This window comes from Rhinolophus hipposideros (genome assembly GCF_964194185.1).
Source record: "Rhinolophus hipposideros genome assembly, chromosome: 25".
Classification (NCBI taxonomy): Eukaryota; Metazoa; Chordata; class Mammalia; order Chiroptera; family Rhinolophidae; genus Rhinolophus; species Rhinolophus hipposideros.
The window spans coordinates 4,676,469-4,693,474 of NC_138071.1; the positions used below are offsets into that span (position 1 = coordinate 4,676,469).

General features: G+C 43.0%; 1 protein-coding gene across 7 annotated transcripts in view; it reads left to right on the forward strand.

Moving 5' to 3' along the window:
• Window positions 1-17,006, forward strand: part of ST7 (suppression of tumorigenicity 7) — a 248,877-nt gene that overhangs the window by 127,779 nt on the left and 104,092 nt on the right. For all 7 annotated transcript variants that reach the window (XM_081038669.1, XM_081038663.1, XM_081038665.1 and 4 more), the window contains exons 2-3: window positions 5,180-5,262; window positions 15,889-16,048. In XM_081038669.1, the coding sequence (XP_080894795.1) occupies window positions 5,180-5,262; window positions 15,889-16,048 (243 nt within the window). The remainder of the gene's footprint in view (window positions 1-5,179; window positions 5,263-15,888; window positions 16,049-17,006) is intronic.

The following is a 17,006-nucleotide window of genomic DNA, read 5'->3' on the forward strand; positions in this document are numbered from 1 at the left end:
TCACACTGCAAGTGATGTGCCCCTTGGGCTGTACGTAGTCTGTACCACAGCGCTTGACACATAGTGGGACGTGCTCTGTAAATGCTGGTGTGACTAGTAGTAGTAGTAGTAGTACATTCAGCTCACTCTCCTCTGTTTCCTACAGCTACAGTAATATGAGAGGCCAGGTCACGGAAGGAAGAGTAACGTAAACATAAATAACAGTAATACACGTTGTTTCGTGAGGTCTGCTGTGTGAGGCACTTTATCTGCATTCTTATATTTAGTCCTCACAACCACCCTGTAAGATACATATTATATATATTCTTGTTTTGTAGACAACACAGCAACCTCAAAGGTACAGATTTTCATCTGTGTTGGGAGAAATATTACTTATATATGTTTACTAAGAAAAGTAAGTAAACCAAAGTCCCCTGTTCCTTCAGTATTCTTCTGGTTAGGATGCTCATTGCATAAAATCGTCAGAGAGAAGTTCTCCATAAAGAATTTTGGAAATGACCAAATGGCAGTGAACACCTTTTGTGTTCAGAAATGGGGTTTTGGCCCATTCTGATTTGTCTCATCTGAGCACAGCTGTTGGCTCCCAGCCAATCAGCTCTCGGGGTATGTGTGTGTCTGTGTGTGTGTGTGTGTGTGTGTGTGTGTGTGTTTAGCAGGCACTTTAGGAAGTCATTTCATGCATCCAAGGGTAACTCCCCACCAGCGCCTCAGCTTACACGGGACTCTGTGGCAGCAGCACGGACCCCTGGGCCGCAGTGTTCTGTGTGGAGTGCCCAGAGCCCCACCACTCTCTGTCCTGTTGCGCCTACAGCCATAGGTGACTTCACGTGGATAACCCCTGATTCATCATTCTGCAAGTCTCAGATGCAGGGCCTTTTCTGGGCAGAAATTTTTCTTGCTCTCTTAATTAGGTGCCCTGTGTCCTCATAACTTCCTAACTTGTCCTCTTTGGTATTTACTTATTGGTTTACTTGCTGTCTCACCATTAGATTGTGAGTCCCTTGGGGGCAGGGGCAGTGCTCTGTTGCTGCTGTGTCCCCAGCCTCTGGCCCAGGTAAGCACTGAGCTACTATGCACTGAAGTTATTACGAGGGAGAGCAGCTCTGGGAAGGCGTGGGGCTCTCCGGGGCAGCGCTCCCTCACACAGGTGGTGCATGCTTAGAGACTGTCTCCTAGGCCCCATCTTTCCCAGGCGAAATGCTTTGACAGACTATCTCTTTAATTTCTTTTTCCATCCAGCCTAAATAAGCTTAGTTTTGTTACCCTTTCTTTCTAGGGGCTTTTCCCCCTAACTTTTTAAATGATTGCTGATTATTATTTTGTAACTTTGTTGTTTTTGTCTATTTCACATGCAATAGAAGGAACACAGGACAAAGCAGAGCCATATTTGGGGTTTTGTAGACGAGATAATGCTGCTTACTCAGTGCTGTCTGGTCAGTCAGTCTCCAAGCCTTTCGTGCTGCCTGAGCCCTTTCATTCCAGGGCTTCTCCGTGTCAGGCAGACCACGTCTAAGGAGACAGAGGCACAGGGTTAGTGCTCACCGGTTTACGGAAGGCCTTTCCCGGGACTGTGATGTGGGGGCTGCTTGTGCTCTGAAGAATGTGGAGGAAGGCTCTTATTGTCACAAGGGCCAGACCCGTGTCTGGCTGGGCCCAGGCCTCACAGGGGCAGTGCATGTGATTCCTGACTAAGCCCTCTGGTACGGGAGCTCCCAGCTCACAGGAGTGATTCTTTACTTCTTACAGTTGATCTCTTGTATTATCTTCGTATCTCCTCTCCTCTATGAGCCGTAGCGGTCACTTAATTTTCAATACTCCTCCCTAGTATCCTTTTGGGGCCATCCTCAGTTCCTTTCCATTTACCGATGAATTAAATGAGAAGACTGTCAAGTTCAAGTTCAGCGTCTTCGGACCGCTCAGTGGTGCTGTCTGCCTCAGACGCTGCCGTAGAATAAGTGATGCAGTGTTCTTTGAGCAGTGACCTGTTGGGAGTGCTCAGCTGGATCAAATCAAAACCCTTCTGACTTATTAATTTTTGTCTCTGGCCTGAAATAAGGCCTTAGGAAGATGCTGTGACTGTCTTCTTCACAAAGCTGGATTAGTCTCTTCCTGTTTGTCCTTGAGCTTGTTTTGCCCCAGCAGGTCACATTGACAAGCTGTAGATTTCAGGAAAATCCAGTTTATGTTTCAAAGCACATGCACCGATTTTTAGGTGCTGGTCGAATTTTTAGGTGCTTTATCAGGCCTCATATGTTTTCAAAAATGATTGCTAGTAACCCTGATGAAACGAGGCAGGCTATTCCTTGGTGTTAAGGCAGTCTGGCCTGTAGTGTACAGCCCCGAGGTAACAGGGAAACGAACCTTCAGCCAGATTCTCCCTCTGTCAGGGCAGCTTCCTGCTGGCCCACCCTGGGGAGCACACACCAGTGACAAGAACGCGGCGGAATTATTTTTAAAGGTCAGAGGTAAAAATAAGTGCAGTATTATAAACATCCATCATTTCATATCATTTATTTATAGCTTCCTCTTTTTTGTCTAATGAAACGCTGCTATTTTCCTTTTGCTGTTTTGTTCCTTAATATTTCCATCCACACCCCATGCGTGCCCTGTGGAGCATGGGCCTGAGCTTTGGGGCGGGACTACTGGTGTTCAGTTCGCCCAGCCTTCAGCTGTGGCGTAAGATGGGTAATCATATTGACCTCATGAAGCTGAAGTGAGAATTAAATTCTCTAATGTGTGAAGGTGCTTTTGTCACAAACTTGAAATACATAGGTAAGTAGACAGATTGAAGTGGCGAGTACTAAGCATTGATATTTATGCCCTAAATTGTCAATGCCGTGTCTGAATGATTTTAGCCCGGATATACAGTAAGACTATAAGATTAATAGATTATTAAACGAGCACCTTCCACTCTCTAAATGTTTCTATTTCTGCTTTTCTTTCTCTACTTTGTGCCTCTATTTCCTTTAATGCATACCATTATCTCTCCGAACTCTAGTCAGCTTTCTACAACTGGATATGATAGAGAAGTATGTTCTAATTTTTAATTACTGTTGTTATATATATAGTCTTCATTAAATAAAACCAAATGAGTGGAATGTTTGTTTTTATCTCTTTAGAAAACTCAAATAATTTTTTTTCCACTTATCAATTGACTCTTGATAATTCCTGGATCAGTGATTTTTTAGTAGAAAACCTTTTCCCTCTGTTGCTTTATACTTTGTTGCTGTGGAGTCAACAGCAGGACTTCTAATGTACTTCTAATTCAGGCAAATCTTTTTCTGTTAGAAATGTGAATTTCATTGAATTCTATGCTCAGTTTGTCCCTAGGAACTTACTGAAAGGAGTGTTCATAACTGCAGAATAACACATGAATACTCTGTTTTGGTGACTGCTTTTTAATAATGGGATATGTGGGATCATTCATAGTGGGAGAAGGAGAATTTTGAGATTTTATGCACCTCCGAATCAGACTATCAGCTCTAGGTTTGCGTTTTTGTTTTTTTTAAACTTCCTCCTTTCACTGACTTTTGCATGGGAAATGACAAATCACTATGTTTTTGTTTTTTTAATGGCCAAGCCACGCCACTTCAGCTGTACCTCCTCTTGTCTCAGTTTTGGGCTGATCTCTCCTTCCATGACGTTCTCTGCCTCCAGGAAAGAGTCCACTTCATCGAGTCATGACTACTGACTGAGCACGCTATTAGTCCAGACTCTTGGGATTACAAATGACAGACCACAAGTCAATTTCATTTTACAAGTGGGCACAGGGGGAGGAGGGTTTATTGAGAGGATGGCGGGTCGCCAGGAAGGGTGGAATCAGTGTACCCTTCCAAATCTGCACCTTTGCAAAGGGTTCATAGCTCAGGCCCCTTTCCTCCTCAGCCAGTGCAGCTGCTTACAGAGTTGGGCTGTGTGCTCAGCCTGTCAGAGCCCTCAATGCCTACAGTACCTTTCCATCTGCCTCCTGCCTGCCTGGGTCTGGTTCAGCCTACCTACTCTCCTGCACCTCTTCCCTGACCTCTGGCCACAGATGCGTCCCTTTTATGTGTTTTCATAGATTCTATGCACAGGACCTGTATAAGCACTTATCAGACTTTGTGGCAATTGCTTGTTTACTTGTCTGTTTCCCAGCTAGACTGTGGCCGTCTACAGCGTGGGAACTGTGTCTGATTCATATTTCCATTCTTATCCATGGTTTCGTTCATAAACAGACAGAAGTATTTGATGAATGAGCATGGGATCTCTGTTCATGGTTGTGACTTTGCTTTTTGGACTGAGCTCAGGACAATTGCCCAGAGCCTTTTCTCCTAATGATGTCAAAACCCGACTTGTAATTCTGACATCCTTCCTTCGAAAGCTGGAGTGGATATGATCCACACCCAAATTTAGTTAACCAGTCTGAATATGTGTACAAAAGCCCTTTAGGTCAGTTGTTTTGGTAGTCAAAGTTTTGTGCAATATCTAGATATAGATGATAATAACTGAAATATATTTATAAAATGTATAGGCGAACCTTTTTTAACGGGCCACCAGATCAGCTGCACAGTTGATATGAACAGAGTATCAGGAGATGGTCAGGAAGGTCCCTGGGAGTGAACATTCATTTTTAGTGTTTTTTTTTTCATCCTGTTTTCATTGAATCCAATTATTTTGATGAGCAGTCAGTCTAGTGACCTTGTAAGTATGCTGCAAACATTTTTACTAATATATGCTAACTTTCGTCAATTAGTCCTTCTTAGGTGTATTATATTCTTTAATAACTGTTTAATATAGTTATTTTCCATTTGTTCTGAGGTAGAAATACTGCTATTGGTTCATCAAGGACTCTGGGTCCCACAGAACGTTGGGCATCTTCTCTTTTAACTGAGTTTATAACCAGCTTTGATTAGACTCTGCAGCAATTATGAATCCATGAAAAGCACTCACAACAATACTTTGGGGAGGCCGAAACTAACAAGCTGCGCTTTTTTCCTGTATATAGCTTTGTTCTTTTAGGATACATAACTTGACTATTGAGCTTGTGTAATCCTCAACCGTTTTAAGGGGGCTTTGCTATGGTTCTAAGAATTCCTGTCATCAGGGAACAAATGATTTTAACAGAAAGAAAAATGACTCAGTCGCTTTCGCTGGCACACTGACGTGTTCCTTGTTCTTTTCCCTCTCTCTTCTTTTTCAGTGAGCATGTTTTTGAACACATTGACCCCGAAGTTCTACGTGGCCCTGACAGGCACATCCTCTCTAATATCAGGGCTTATTTTGGTAAGTGATGGAATCCTTCCTATTTAAGAATACGCTGATTACTAATATATATGTTAGTATATGTACAGGAAAAAGTCTAGAACAATATACACCAGCAGCTTGCGGTGATTATCTTACATGTGTGTATACATCTATGTTGGGTGGGGCACTTACAGATGCCTTTCACTACTTAGGTTACATATTTCTAAAATATTGGAAAAATATTTTTAAACAATCATATTATTTTTGTTGAAAGGGAAAAACAAAATGCTAATAAAATAGAAAATAAAGGGAAACAGAATTCTGTGTCTAAGATACTATAGAATAAATGTGACTCAGCTCAACTAAAAATATTTTTCAGTACCCTTTTCAGAATAAATTATTAGACATAATGTCAGTAGAAATACAGCTAAGTTTCTTTAAATTTATTGAAATGGATGTGGCATTTCTAAGCTTCCCCCATTCCCATCTTCTTTTCTCTAAAAATTTACATTTATTTTCCTATTCCTTTCAAAATCCAAAATAGCCAAAAAGCAATATGATAATCATCTGTATGGTTCAATTATTTTATGCTCTAAAATGGTTACTGACATGATAAACTATAAAACCTGAGGTCCTTTTCTTTTATTTACGTGACCTTAAATAGGACCATCTAAACTCTGTGGAATGACTCTAATATAATTAAAGGACGTTTAGGAGAAAGTGGTTTTAGAAGGGTTTTTTTTTTCTCTCTCATCACATAACCCTGTGATTTCTAATTATTATAGAAACAGGGACAAGAAAGATATTACAGAGTTTATGTTAAGAGAACATTTAGAAACAACAAAAGTTTTAGGGGAGAAGGGAACAAAAATATAGAGCAAGAACAACTCGTAAGTGAACTTAGGTTAATGAGGATTTCAGAACCTACAGCTTGTAAGGAGCCCCAGTGAAAAGATGGGAAATGGGTGCAGGGCAGAAACCTGCAAACAGGTGGTGGATGGTGGGTGTGGGGAGCATGTTTTTCTGTGGCTGGAGCATATTCAGGTTAATCTGGCTCTGCTGTGTCACGTGGGCCACTAGACTCAAGGGAAGAGACGTTTCAAGTTGATGTTATTGGACGAGGAATGTGAAGACCATCAACCAGGGGCACTGCAAGATGGTTGTGTAAGTGGAAGTGAAATGGAAAGCTCCAGCTGGCTGCAGACCACGCCCAGATGCAGGGGGCACATTTAAGTTCCCTTTGACAGGGGCCGATGTCACTGTACCACATGCTGCTCAATGCAGTGGGCTGATGTGAGATTGTGTAGCCATTTGTGGCACATGCTGCTCAGTGCAATAGGCCACGTGAGGTGTGTGTAGTGATTTGTATTATATCCTACTGCTGCTTACGTACCCATCTGCACACTCCTCTGTGCCTGAAGTCTTCCCTGTTCTGTGAGGATGTGAGAGAAATGCAGTCCTCATAGGGCCTTCGTGAAACTGGAAGTGCCTCTCCTGAGCTCATGTTGGTTGTGGCAAAGCCAGGCCTAGAACCTATGTCTTTAGGTTCTCGCCTTAATATTCCTAAATGGACTGAAGAAATTCCAAACTTGGAGAATGCTTTCACATGCTTGATAAGTTATTAATAAGCATGTACAACCTTTTAGCGTACATATTTTTTTGGGTGGAGGGAGGAGGTATTGCAAGTCTCCATTTAATAAGTCTCATTTGCATTTAAAATAATATTTTAATATTGTTTTCTAAAAGAACTTCCAAATTGTTTTTGATTGAACAAAGAGAAAAATAGGTGGCCATTTTTGTATACAATTTGAATAGCAACCTTATACTGTAGCCAGCGATTCGGTCTGATGCAGACAGGTAGGCTTTGAGCATGCGTCCTGACTCACGGATGGTCCGGAAGTCCCTTACCTGCTCAGGTGGTGCTTGTTCTTTGCTGGGCTCTGATCTAAGCACTTCACATGCTAACACATTGACTCTTCACAACGTGCAGTGAGGTGATGGCTGTGTTTCCATTCTACTTGTGCATAAGCTGGGGGCCAGGACAGATGACGAAGACACCTGCCTTAGGTCACTGCGCTGGCTGGCACACTGTGAGGCGGGACCTTAGCCCAGGCGACTCCCACCACAACGTGCTTTTATCACTCATCTCACCGCATCTCTTGTTAAGTTCTCAGCTGTGTTTCTAGCTTGTGGACAAATGGCAGGTTCTCATTTCATTCCAGCAGTATTTTGGTGTGGGAGCTTTAGGCTTTAAATCAGTTACAGGCGTGAGGGTTATTTGCTTTCTCTCTGATATGCTAGACCCAAACAGTCATTTTCCCTCCTAAGTCAGGGACAGTGATGTCCCACCAGCTGGCTTTTCTTATCCTCCAAACATAGGGGTTCCCCTAGAGCGTGCCTGTTTTGCACTTTCAGATTGGGGCTTTCTCCTCCCCTGTGATGTGGCACGCAGCTCCTGGAAGCTGGTCACTCCCGTGCTGGCTTAGGGTGTGTTCGCCTGGAAGCAGAGGGCATTCCTGACCGATATGAAACTATGACACAGGGAAACCTCTAGTGTGTGAAGATTTTGAATGGCGTTTGTCAGAAACGCTTGGCCTGTACTGAGGGCAGAGTAACCACAGTATGACAGATCTTCACAGCCTTGGTGCCTGCTTATCAGGTTGTCGACACTAGTGTTGTCCAGCGTTTGGGGACTCAGCTTTGCTAAACCTCAAAATGTACCCAGGATGGAGGTTTCTGTTTTTTAGCCACAATTCTTTCCTGCCACGTGCATTTCATGGAAAGGCAGCATTGAGGTAAAGCATCAGGTGCTTTGCAAATAGCCTTGTGCGTAGACCTGCGTAGTGGTTTGTCTCTGGCACCAAAGGGTTATCTAATGTGTCCCCTGCGCTCGTCGGGTCAGGCAGTGAGTGTCACAACTCAGGGTGGCCCCTGGGACACTGGTTGTTTGGGGACCTCAGCATTCCTATGCTGAAGCCTGAAATGATCACGTACTGTGATGTCTTAGGAGAAGAGAAGTACAAAGAGACATACAAAACCCTAGTATTTCTCTTGTGAAGAAAAAGTCAATTAACTGAACAAATATAGATAGAAATAAAATGTGGTTGCCAAATGCCGCTGTCGTTTACACTAATGTATTTAAAAATAAATGAGGACTAAAAAAAAAATAATAAATAAATAAATAAAAAATAAAAATAAATGAGGACTAATCAGTGTGCATTTCACTAGATGTCACTGCTACTTCTTAATTGCATGGGTTGAAAGTGGCAATGAGTTTGTCACCCACTCTTCCCTTTGATCCTGTGCTCAGGTACACATCCAGGGGGCTCTCTCTCTCTTGCTTAGTGTCAAGCTGCCTCACTGCCCGCTTGGCACAAGCCTTGTCATCTCAGTCCCGTTATAGTCACAGGAGCTTCACCTGTTGTCACAGCCCAAACCTACCAATTTTGTGTTTTACCTGCTCTAGCATTGCGTGCCTAGTCTGCTTGAAGTAGCCTCTGTGGGCAATATTTGTGTCCATAGAGAAAATTTCTGGGTTTTGTGTTTGTTTCTGACAGTGGTAAGGTAGATATGTGGAGAAAATGTTCCCCTTACGTCTCCCCAAATGTTGATGGAATGGAGAAAGTGAGTATGGTGTATTGACATTCATACATAGATCCCTGTACCCCCATTACCATACATGTAGACATGCTCCTACACCTACATTTTACACACATTTACTAAATAGATATTAAAAAGGCATCCAGAGCATAATTTTAAAAAGTGAGAATCAAAACAAAGAAGGGAGAAAATTAGAATAGTAAGTAAAATAACTAGTTCATACTTTAGATGTAACAGAATCACATTTTGGAGAAAAAAGTAGAAGAGACGATGATTCGGAAGGAATCAGTTGTAGCAAGAGGTCCATTTATTGAGTTTCCCACTCTATGCCAGGTAGTGTTTTAAGAACTTTGCGTGTGTTATTTCATTCACTTCTCTTTGAAATCCTATGTGGTAGATGGAACCAGTGCGTTGTGCTGCTCAGTATACGTAGACACAAAGTGCAAATGGTTTGGCCAAGGTAACATAGCAGACAAACGGTGAGAGCCATTCCGATCGCGCTGACCTTGCCCTCTGTTCCCTCCTGTTCAAAAGGAAGGGAGTGGGACTGGAAGATTTTTATGGCCCCTTTCAACTTGTTTTCCATTCATCTAAAGAACTTGGCCTGCACTTGAAGTAGCACTGTGATTGGCAGGCGTACAGATCACCCACATGGTGGCGATTCTGGAGCTGAAAGTGAAAAAATGCTCGGGGAATTGGTTGGAAGGGCCCTTGGGGTTTGGGAAGTACCCTATAGACCTCAGGCCGAGTGCGTGGTGAAGCAGCTTGTCTCTTGGCTCTAGAATAAAGACTGAGAGTGATGCTGTGGGGCCAGATGGCCGGGGAGCCTGAAGACAGTGGGAGGAGACTGTTCAGCCTGATCAGATTGCAGCTTTTGGGGTCGCCGTGGAATGAATGATCTGCAGGAGACCAAGTCCAGGCCAGAGAGACCTAGATGCCTGTCAGGGTCTGGACATGCGTGTTTGAGTGGGTCAGATTCATGATTAGATGTGGCAAATGTGAAGAAGCTGAACAAGCTAATGGTGGATAAAGGGAAAAAACTTCCCTTTTGGCTTTTTCAGTTTATATTTGAGCCCAAAGTGAAAGGCTTGAAAACCATGCAGTTCAAATGCTGGGGGCGGGAACCCTCAGAAGCCATGCGTTTGGGACCAGTGAAGACCTGAAGACTAGCCGCCCAGACATCTTATGACTCGCACAAGTCACCTTGGGAGGTAAGGGTGGAGTGAGGACCAGGACTTCATCCCCTGCTTTGCCACAGCGTCACTTACGTGCGTCACGTAGGTGCTGAGTAGGGAGGCAGGTGGTAGCAGAGTCTGATGTTTTCATTTGCGCAGACTCACAGAAATGGGTCAGTTAGATTAGAAAGAGGGCGGGGGAGAGAAGAAAGGAGAAAAGAAAGGGGAGGCAGGCTGCAGTCTTCTCTGGAGGAGACACTTTTTCTTCTTCCAACTGGCCGTAGGTGAGCTCAGATTTGGCCTGAACATAGTTTGTAATTATATATTTTATTTGTGTCACCAGTTATTGTTTGTCCTCTCTGGAATGGAAGCTTCACAAAGGCTGGGACCATATCTGTGTTTCTGCATACAACTGTATGTCTGGGTAAACACTTAGGAATATTTGGGAAATGCACAGAGATCCAGTGAGTGAATGAATTCACTGACTGCATCACAATTATCTGAGGAGCTTATTTAAAATCATGGACTCTGAGCACCACCTCAGACCAGCTGTATGAGCTGGCGGCGCCTGGGGCACACGGCACAGGCTGGCACCTCCCAGCTGTCGCTGGTCTCCGTAGCCTCACCTCAGGAGAGTGACCCTTCCCTCCCAGCTGCAGTTGTGAATGTTATGATGGAAAATCTCATCCTGTGAACACACATACCTGGGTAGAGGTGGATCATGGGCCGTCAACCTTGAAGAGAACTCACTTCTCTTTCTTGTCTCTTTCTTTAAAAGCAATAGGTGGACAGGAAAGGGAGTGGAAAGGTGTGAGTACCAGTTGTTCACACAGCCCCCTCCACTGTTTAGGGGAACAGGTGACTGAGGAGGGATTGGCTGAGACCAGGGGAGCAGGAGGTCCAGACCTCCTGTGTCGCTTTCTAAGCAAAACATACAGGAGCCAAGCGATAAAAAAATGTTTGTCATAAGGAATTGGGAGGGACTTTGAAAGGGTCGGTGGGTCTGAGAAAAAGGATGGACTTGAGAATTGTAACAGGAAACTAAAAGGTTACGGATCTTACTAAAACCCATGGCAACTTGGCCTTGATTTATCCCGTCTAAGCCCAGAAGATCCCCTCTTGTCAAAAACTGTTTACCCCTAGATAGATTTCTGAAGACTTAGAGCAGGTGTCAATTTGGCGGTTTCCCATAGCATAGACTGCTAGAAAGTTTCATATTTCCTCTTTAATCTCCACCGTCACTGTATTTATCCTCTTGTGATATCATCATCTACTTTAATCCTTGGGAAGCACTTAGTCTAATTTCAGACTGTGACATCTTTGTATTTCCCATGGATTCAACATAATCGGTGTGGAATCACTAAGGTCCTACCACATGGGAATCTTGAAGTATTTCTGAGTGTGATACAGAGTATATTCATGAAGAGAAGTATTTTATATATTGAACATGCAATTCAAGAAGAGGAGCTCTTATTGGCTACGAACAATCTAGGCATCTTCAGGAAAGATTCAGCTTTTAGGTCTGTAAGAAATATGGAAGGGCTTTGTCTGTTATCCCTTTGTCACATGCTTGTTCCCTCCCTGCGGTAGATGAGGCAGTTTGCACCTTAGGCCCGCTGCAATCCTGGGTCCCCACCCCAGCCCCGTGCACTCGTAGGCCCCCTCTCTGCTTCTCTCCACAGGAACGGAGGAGATCACATGGCCTTGGGAACTAAGTCCTTGACAAACGGGTGTTTGTTTGAAATGCGATCTTGGTCCTGAGTATAGCTTATGGCTCTTCTGTTCTGCAAGCTATAAATCCAAACCACTTCTTCCACCCTCACAGCCCCAATCCCATCTCCACTTCCTCATTCTCAGAAGATATACCTCACCTGCCATCTTCACCAAGATCAATGTCACCCACTTTCATCCCTTCTTACATGTGACACAGCTCATATCACACCCTGCTTTCCAACATGGAATGTATCCCTCTAGTCATTCATCCTTATCCCCCTTCTTTTTTCTTTGTCTCAGAGCAAGAAATGGTCGGTTTCCTTTTTGAGGCAGGGTGGGTGTGTTTCCTGAGCTCTTGGCATTTTGTCTCTTGGTTCCTTGTACTCTTGTGCATCTTCCGTTTCTCTCTTTCCACTAGATTCTTTCCTTGTCCACAAATATGTGTAGACTTCTCTTTTTTATAGCGAACAAAATGAACACAAAACCTTTCATCGGTCCTGCTGTTTATTTAGATTATGTCCCATTAAATCGCTGGGCCAGTCCTTATTATCCATCCATTCAACCTTCCAACCATCCATCAGTGCAGCCTTCTTCCTTTCCTTTCTTTCCTTCCTTTCCTTCCTTCCTTCCTTCCTTCCTTCCTTCCTTCCTTCCTTCCTTCCTTCCTTCCTTCCTTCCTTCCTTCTTTCCTCCTTCTTTGCCTCCCTCCCTTCTTTCCATCCGTCTATCCATCCATCCATCCATCCATCCAGCATTAACAGAGTGCTTACTGTGATCTTATTTTACGCATTAGATACCTGAGCCCCAGAGAATCAAGAGAACAAGCCTAGGTCATACAGCTCAGCTATCCTGAAGTGTATCAGGGTTTTCACCTTTCAGGTACATGGTAGGGTCTCTGTTGGCTTCCTAAATGTTAAACCCAGTTGATCCTTTTTAGTTTCCATTTTACTTAATCTGTGTAATCCTTGGGGTGGAAGCATGAGAGGATAAAAGTACTAGAGAGATTACGTTTTTTAGACTATGACATGCATAAATTTGTATTTTAATTTTATGGTTATTTGTCAGATGAAAACTGTTTTGTTCCACTGTGGCAAGTCCAGTAAGCTACTGGCATGTCTGAAGGCTAATTTTAAAATCAAAATTTGCTTATGAGATCTTTATGGTTTATGTTGTAGGTTATGCACCAGGGAGAAGAATTCAAAGTGACACTAAATATGTTCATGTTAGATAACACCATCTGCCCATTTGGGTCAGTGCAGCTCTTTTAAAATACTCTGAGGTGCTGGCCTGAAGCCTGCATGTTTTTGGACAGGGTGCAGACTGTCACTCTGAGACCCCCAAAAAGAGACTTGGTTTGAAGTTGAAGAAGGCTTCAAGTCCTTTCCTTGTTTCACTGGCTGTCCATTCAGGACACATTGGAGCTTCTGCTCCAGGGTGTTTGAGACATGAGCATAAAGAAGGACAGTGATGGGTAAGAAGCCATCTACCGCTGTGACAAGAGGCCTGAGAAGTTCCTCCTCTTCTCCCGCAAACAGCTGCAAAAATAACCCTGTCTTTGCTGAGGTCCATTCTTCCCACTTAGCAATACTGGGTTGGAGGTCTGTCTCCTATTATAATGTAAATGTGAATTGATAGGAGTCATTTATACCTCAGCATGAATGTTCTGGTCCCATTTGATAGACCACTTCTGCACTGGTCTTGACAGGAAGAAAGCTCTGCGGGGCAGTGGAGTGGGAGGACGCTACAGAGTGAAGAGCTGAAAAGGGAAACGATAGGCTAGGCCTGCCTGTGTTTGTTCAATGATCCAGAGAGTCATAAAAAGATAGCTTGTGGTAGCGCCCTTGTAAGATTAGTGGCACAGACTAAGCAGCTCCTTAATCAGCTGGGTGACTTTGGTCAGGTGACCGCACAGTCATTCCTCATTTCTGAATGGAGGTTGTACATGGTCCCTTAAAGTCCCGTTTAATGTTGGCATCCTGGGATTCTGCTGGAGGAGCTGACAAATCTGAAGCATCGCAAGGTGTTTCTGTGGTGGGAGCCACCTGTGAGAGGCATTATGGGTCTGTGGCAGGGGTCCTGTCTGAGCTCTGTCTCCTGGAGCACAGCTCAGGCCTGGTGTGGAGCCCTTCATGCTGTGCGGCTGAACGAGGATCTAAGTACGGCTTGGCGTGTGTCCAAGCAGCATAACGCAGAGAGCAGAGCCAGGACTGGGGGCAAAGAAAGCGCCCCCCACCCCCCCACCCACGAGTGACTGAGAGCCACTGCCAGTCTGTGACCACAGTTCTGAGTCCTTTGGGGACTTCCTTCTCTTCTAATCTCTTCAGGGCATTGATGGGTGGTTGGGACCAAACGGTGAGCAACACCCCTTTTCACAGCGATTTCCAGGGCTATCAGCCAACTTAGTAACAACTTAGTAACAACCAGATGCTGTACTAGCCTGAAGGCTAGACCGGCAGAAAGAAGGGTGCATCACAGCAGTGTGTGAGGTTGCAGGTCGTCACTGTAATAAACGAGGGCTTTGCTGTGACTTCTGAGAGCGTCTGCAGCTGGCACTGAACCGGGTCTCTTACATGCCGTGTGAGCCGAGGTGTTTTACATGTCTGTGGAAAGTGAGGACCCTTGATAATAAATGTGATTTATGATCAAAATAAATACGATTTCCACTTTACAGTTGAAGAAATTCATAGTCAAATAGATTAAATAACTCACCTGAGCTTAAAACTCCCTGCTGGATCCATGGTTCGTAAATTTACCATTTCTAAACTTCCTTCTTCAGGCGAGATCTCTTATTCCTAGCATTCCAAATAGTATAGACGAGTCTTGTTTCTTCTTAGCTTTCATATCTTAGTCTCCCATCTGCCCAGTGAAATTACTTGAATTCTTAACACATGAAATTTCATGTAGTCAGAAGGGGTAACTCTTTGGAATTAAGTCAACTTTTCCTGTTAATAGGATTGGAAACACTTGGTTTGATCGATAGTTCCTTCTGGTCGTTCATAATGTTCTTTCTGTCTTTTTAAAAGAAATTTTTCGTAGAGCAAAAGAGAGACAACGTCAACTTTTAAATAATAGCCCAAAGCCCATTCTAGAGTAGATATCAAAACCTTGTTTTTATGAAATAAAAATAAGGATAAAGGTAATGAAGTCTATGTTAATTCCACATTCTACATTACGTTATAAAAATATAGTTTAGTTATTCTATGAGACTTTGGGATATAGTTGATTGCTAAATTTCTTCTGCATAATGATTTGTGACTGCTTAAGGAACAAATTCCAAATCAGACCGGGAGGAGAGCAAAGGATGTGAGAGAGACCATGTCACATTCGTGAGAGGGGTGGGGGCCAGCTGGGAAGGCTGGGAGAGGTGGCCTGCGTTCCAGTCCCAGGACTCAGGGCGTCCCGAGGGCAGTCTCGTCATGTGAGCATCATGGCTGCTTTCCTTTTATTAATGAGAGTGATTTCTTTTCTCCTCTGCAATGCACAGCACATAACAATTGGTAAGCTTGTGAACGAGGAAACAGTGGTGGACGACAGACTCTTTTGTTTATAAAGCACTTCTTAGCAGGTGGAACATTGCTGAGTCTCTCAGCAGATGAGTGCCATCCATCCATGAAATGGGATGCCTTTCACTCTTTTCGTAAACCTAGCATTTCTATAAGGAGCTATTTATTTTTTTTAAATGGAATTTTGCTATCTTAAAAATTTGATGCAGGTATGGCTTTATCAGAATGTAAAGTGCCAAGAACTGGAATATTTCATAAGCCATACTTCTAAAACTGGCCTATTTGTATACTGTTCTGAAGTTCTTTTTAAGCTATGATGATTTTGTTTTTAGAGTACTATGTAAATTTGGAGGAAAATAATATTGAGCAACTCTTAACAGTGTTCTTTTATCCATGATTATAGATGGATATAATTATAGATTTTTCCATGATTATAGTTATAGATTTTTCTTGAAAACCAATATTAAATGCAGAAAACAATGTTAAGAATTTAAAATATAATGGGTATTTTAATTTTATTAAACTCTTTAATTTTTAAAATAAACACATTTTTGGAATAAAAATTAAGTACTTAAAGTAGATATAATCAGTAAATGAAACATTTCATAGACGTGTGTGTAAAATTATCAACAGTAACAAGGACCATAAACATGCTTATCATTTTTCTCTTCTAGATATTCGAATGGTGGTATTTTCGCAAGTACGGAACGTCCTTCATCGAGCAAGTCTCAGTGAGCCACTTGCGCCCCCTTCTGGGAGGGGTTGACAACAACTCCTCCAACAATTCTAACTCGAGTAACGGGGACTCAGATTCCAACAGGCAAAGCGTCTCAGGTATGGAAGTCCTTCAGTTTTTGCAACATTATTTGCCTACTTTTCCTAAATTGTGACTATATGACAGTAAGAATGTTGTTGTTTTAATATTAGACTTCAGAGGAAAATGCAGTTTATTTTCCCAAAGAGTTGACAGCCTCTACCCGAGAAATAGAGTATAAGCGTCCAAGGAAGAGGAAATGTTTACCTTGTTAAATTTTACTTTCTGTTTCATTTGATTTAGCTAATGATCATCTAGGCCAATGTTCCCAGCTTGAGTCTGCAGCCTTCTTGTCCCTAGTTTCTCAAACATTATTGAATGTATCCATTCTCTTCGGTGTCATTACAGAATCTCTAACTAGAGCTGATCACATGGCTCCTCTGCTAAAAGGCTACATGATTCCCACTCCATTGAAGATAAAGCCCAGATTCCTTAGCGCAGCAGAAGCTGCTTCTAACTTATCTTGCCAGTCTCAGCCGCTGTCACAGGCCAGCCCCTCTCCTTTGCGCTTCTTGGCCATGACGTGTTTTCTCCAGACCCCTGCCTAGTAGTCTGTCTCCCTCTCGCCCGTGTTTGCTCATCTTTCATAACCCAACTCAACCGCTACCTCTTGGGAGGATTTCTGTGATGGGTTGTACAACATCTCTCCAACTTGACTGACTCTTAATATTTTTATCTTTAGCAACGTGTATCAAATTGCACTGTAATCTTTAAACTTGCTGCTTTATTACAGTATCTCTAGCATTTTGCAGCATCTACTATATCATTGAAATTCAATGAATGAATGAATGAATGAATGAATGCAAAGCCTGCGCTTCTCCACCCATGAAAGAAGATGGAAGAATATAATTTGCTGAGTCTTCATCAACTCAGTAAACATTTTCTGAGTTCCTAACATGAACCTGGCCTGTACAAGTTCTTAAGAATATTATGATTTTTAAAAAGCCCAAGCACTTGTCCCCGTGGAACTCGCCTGTC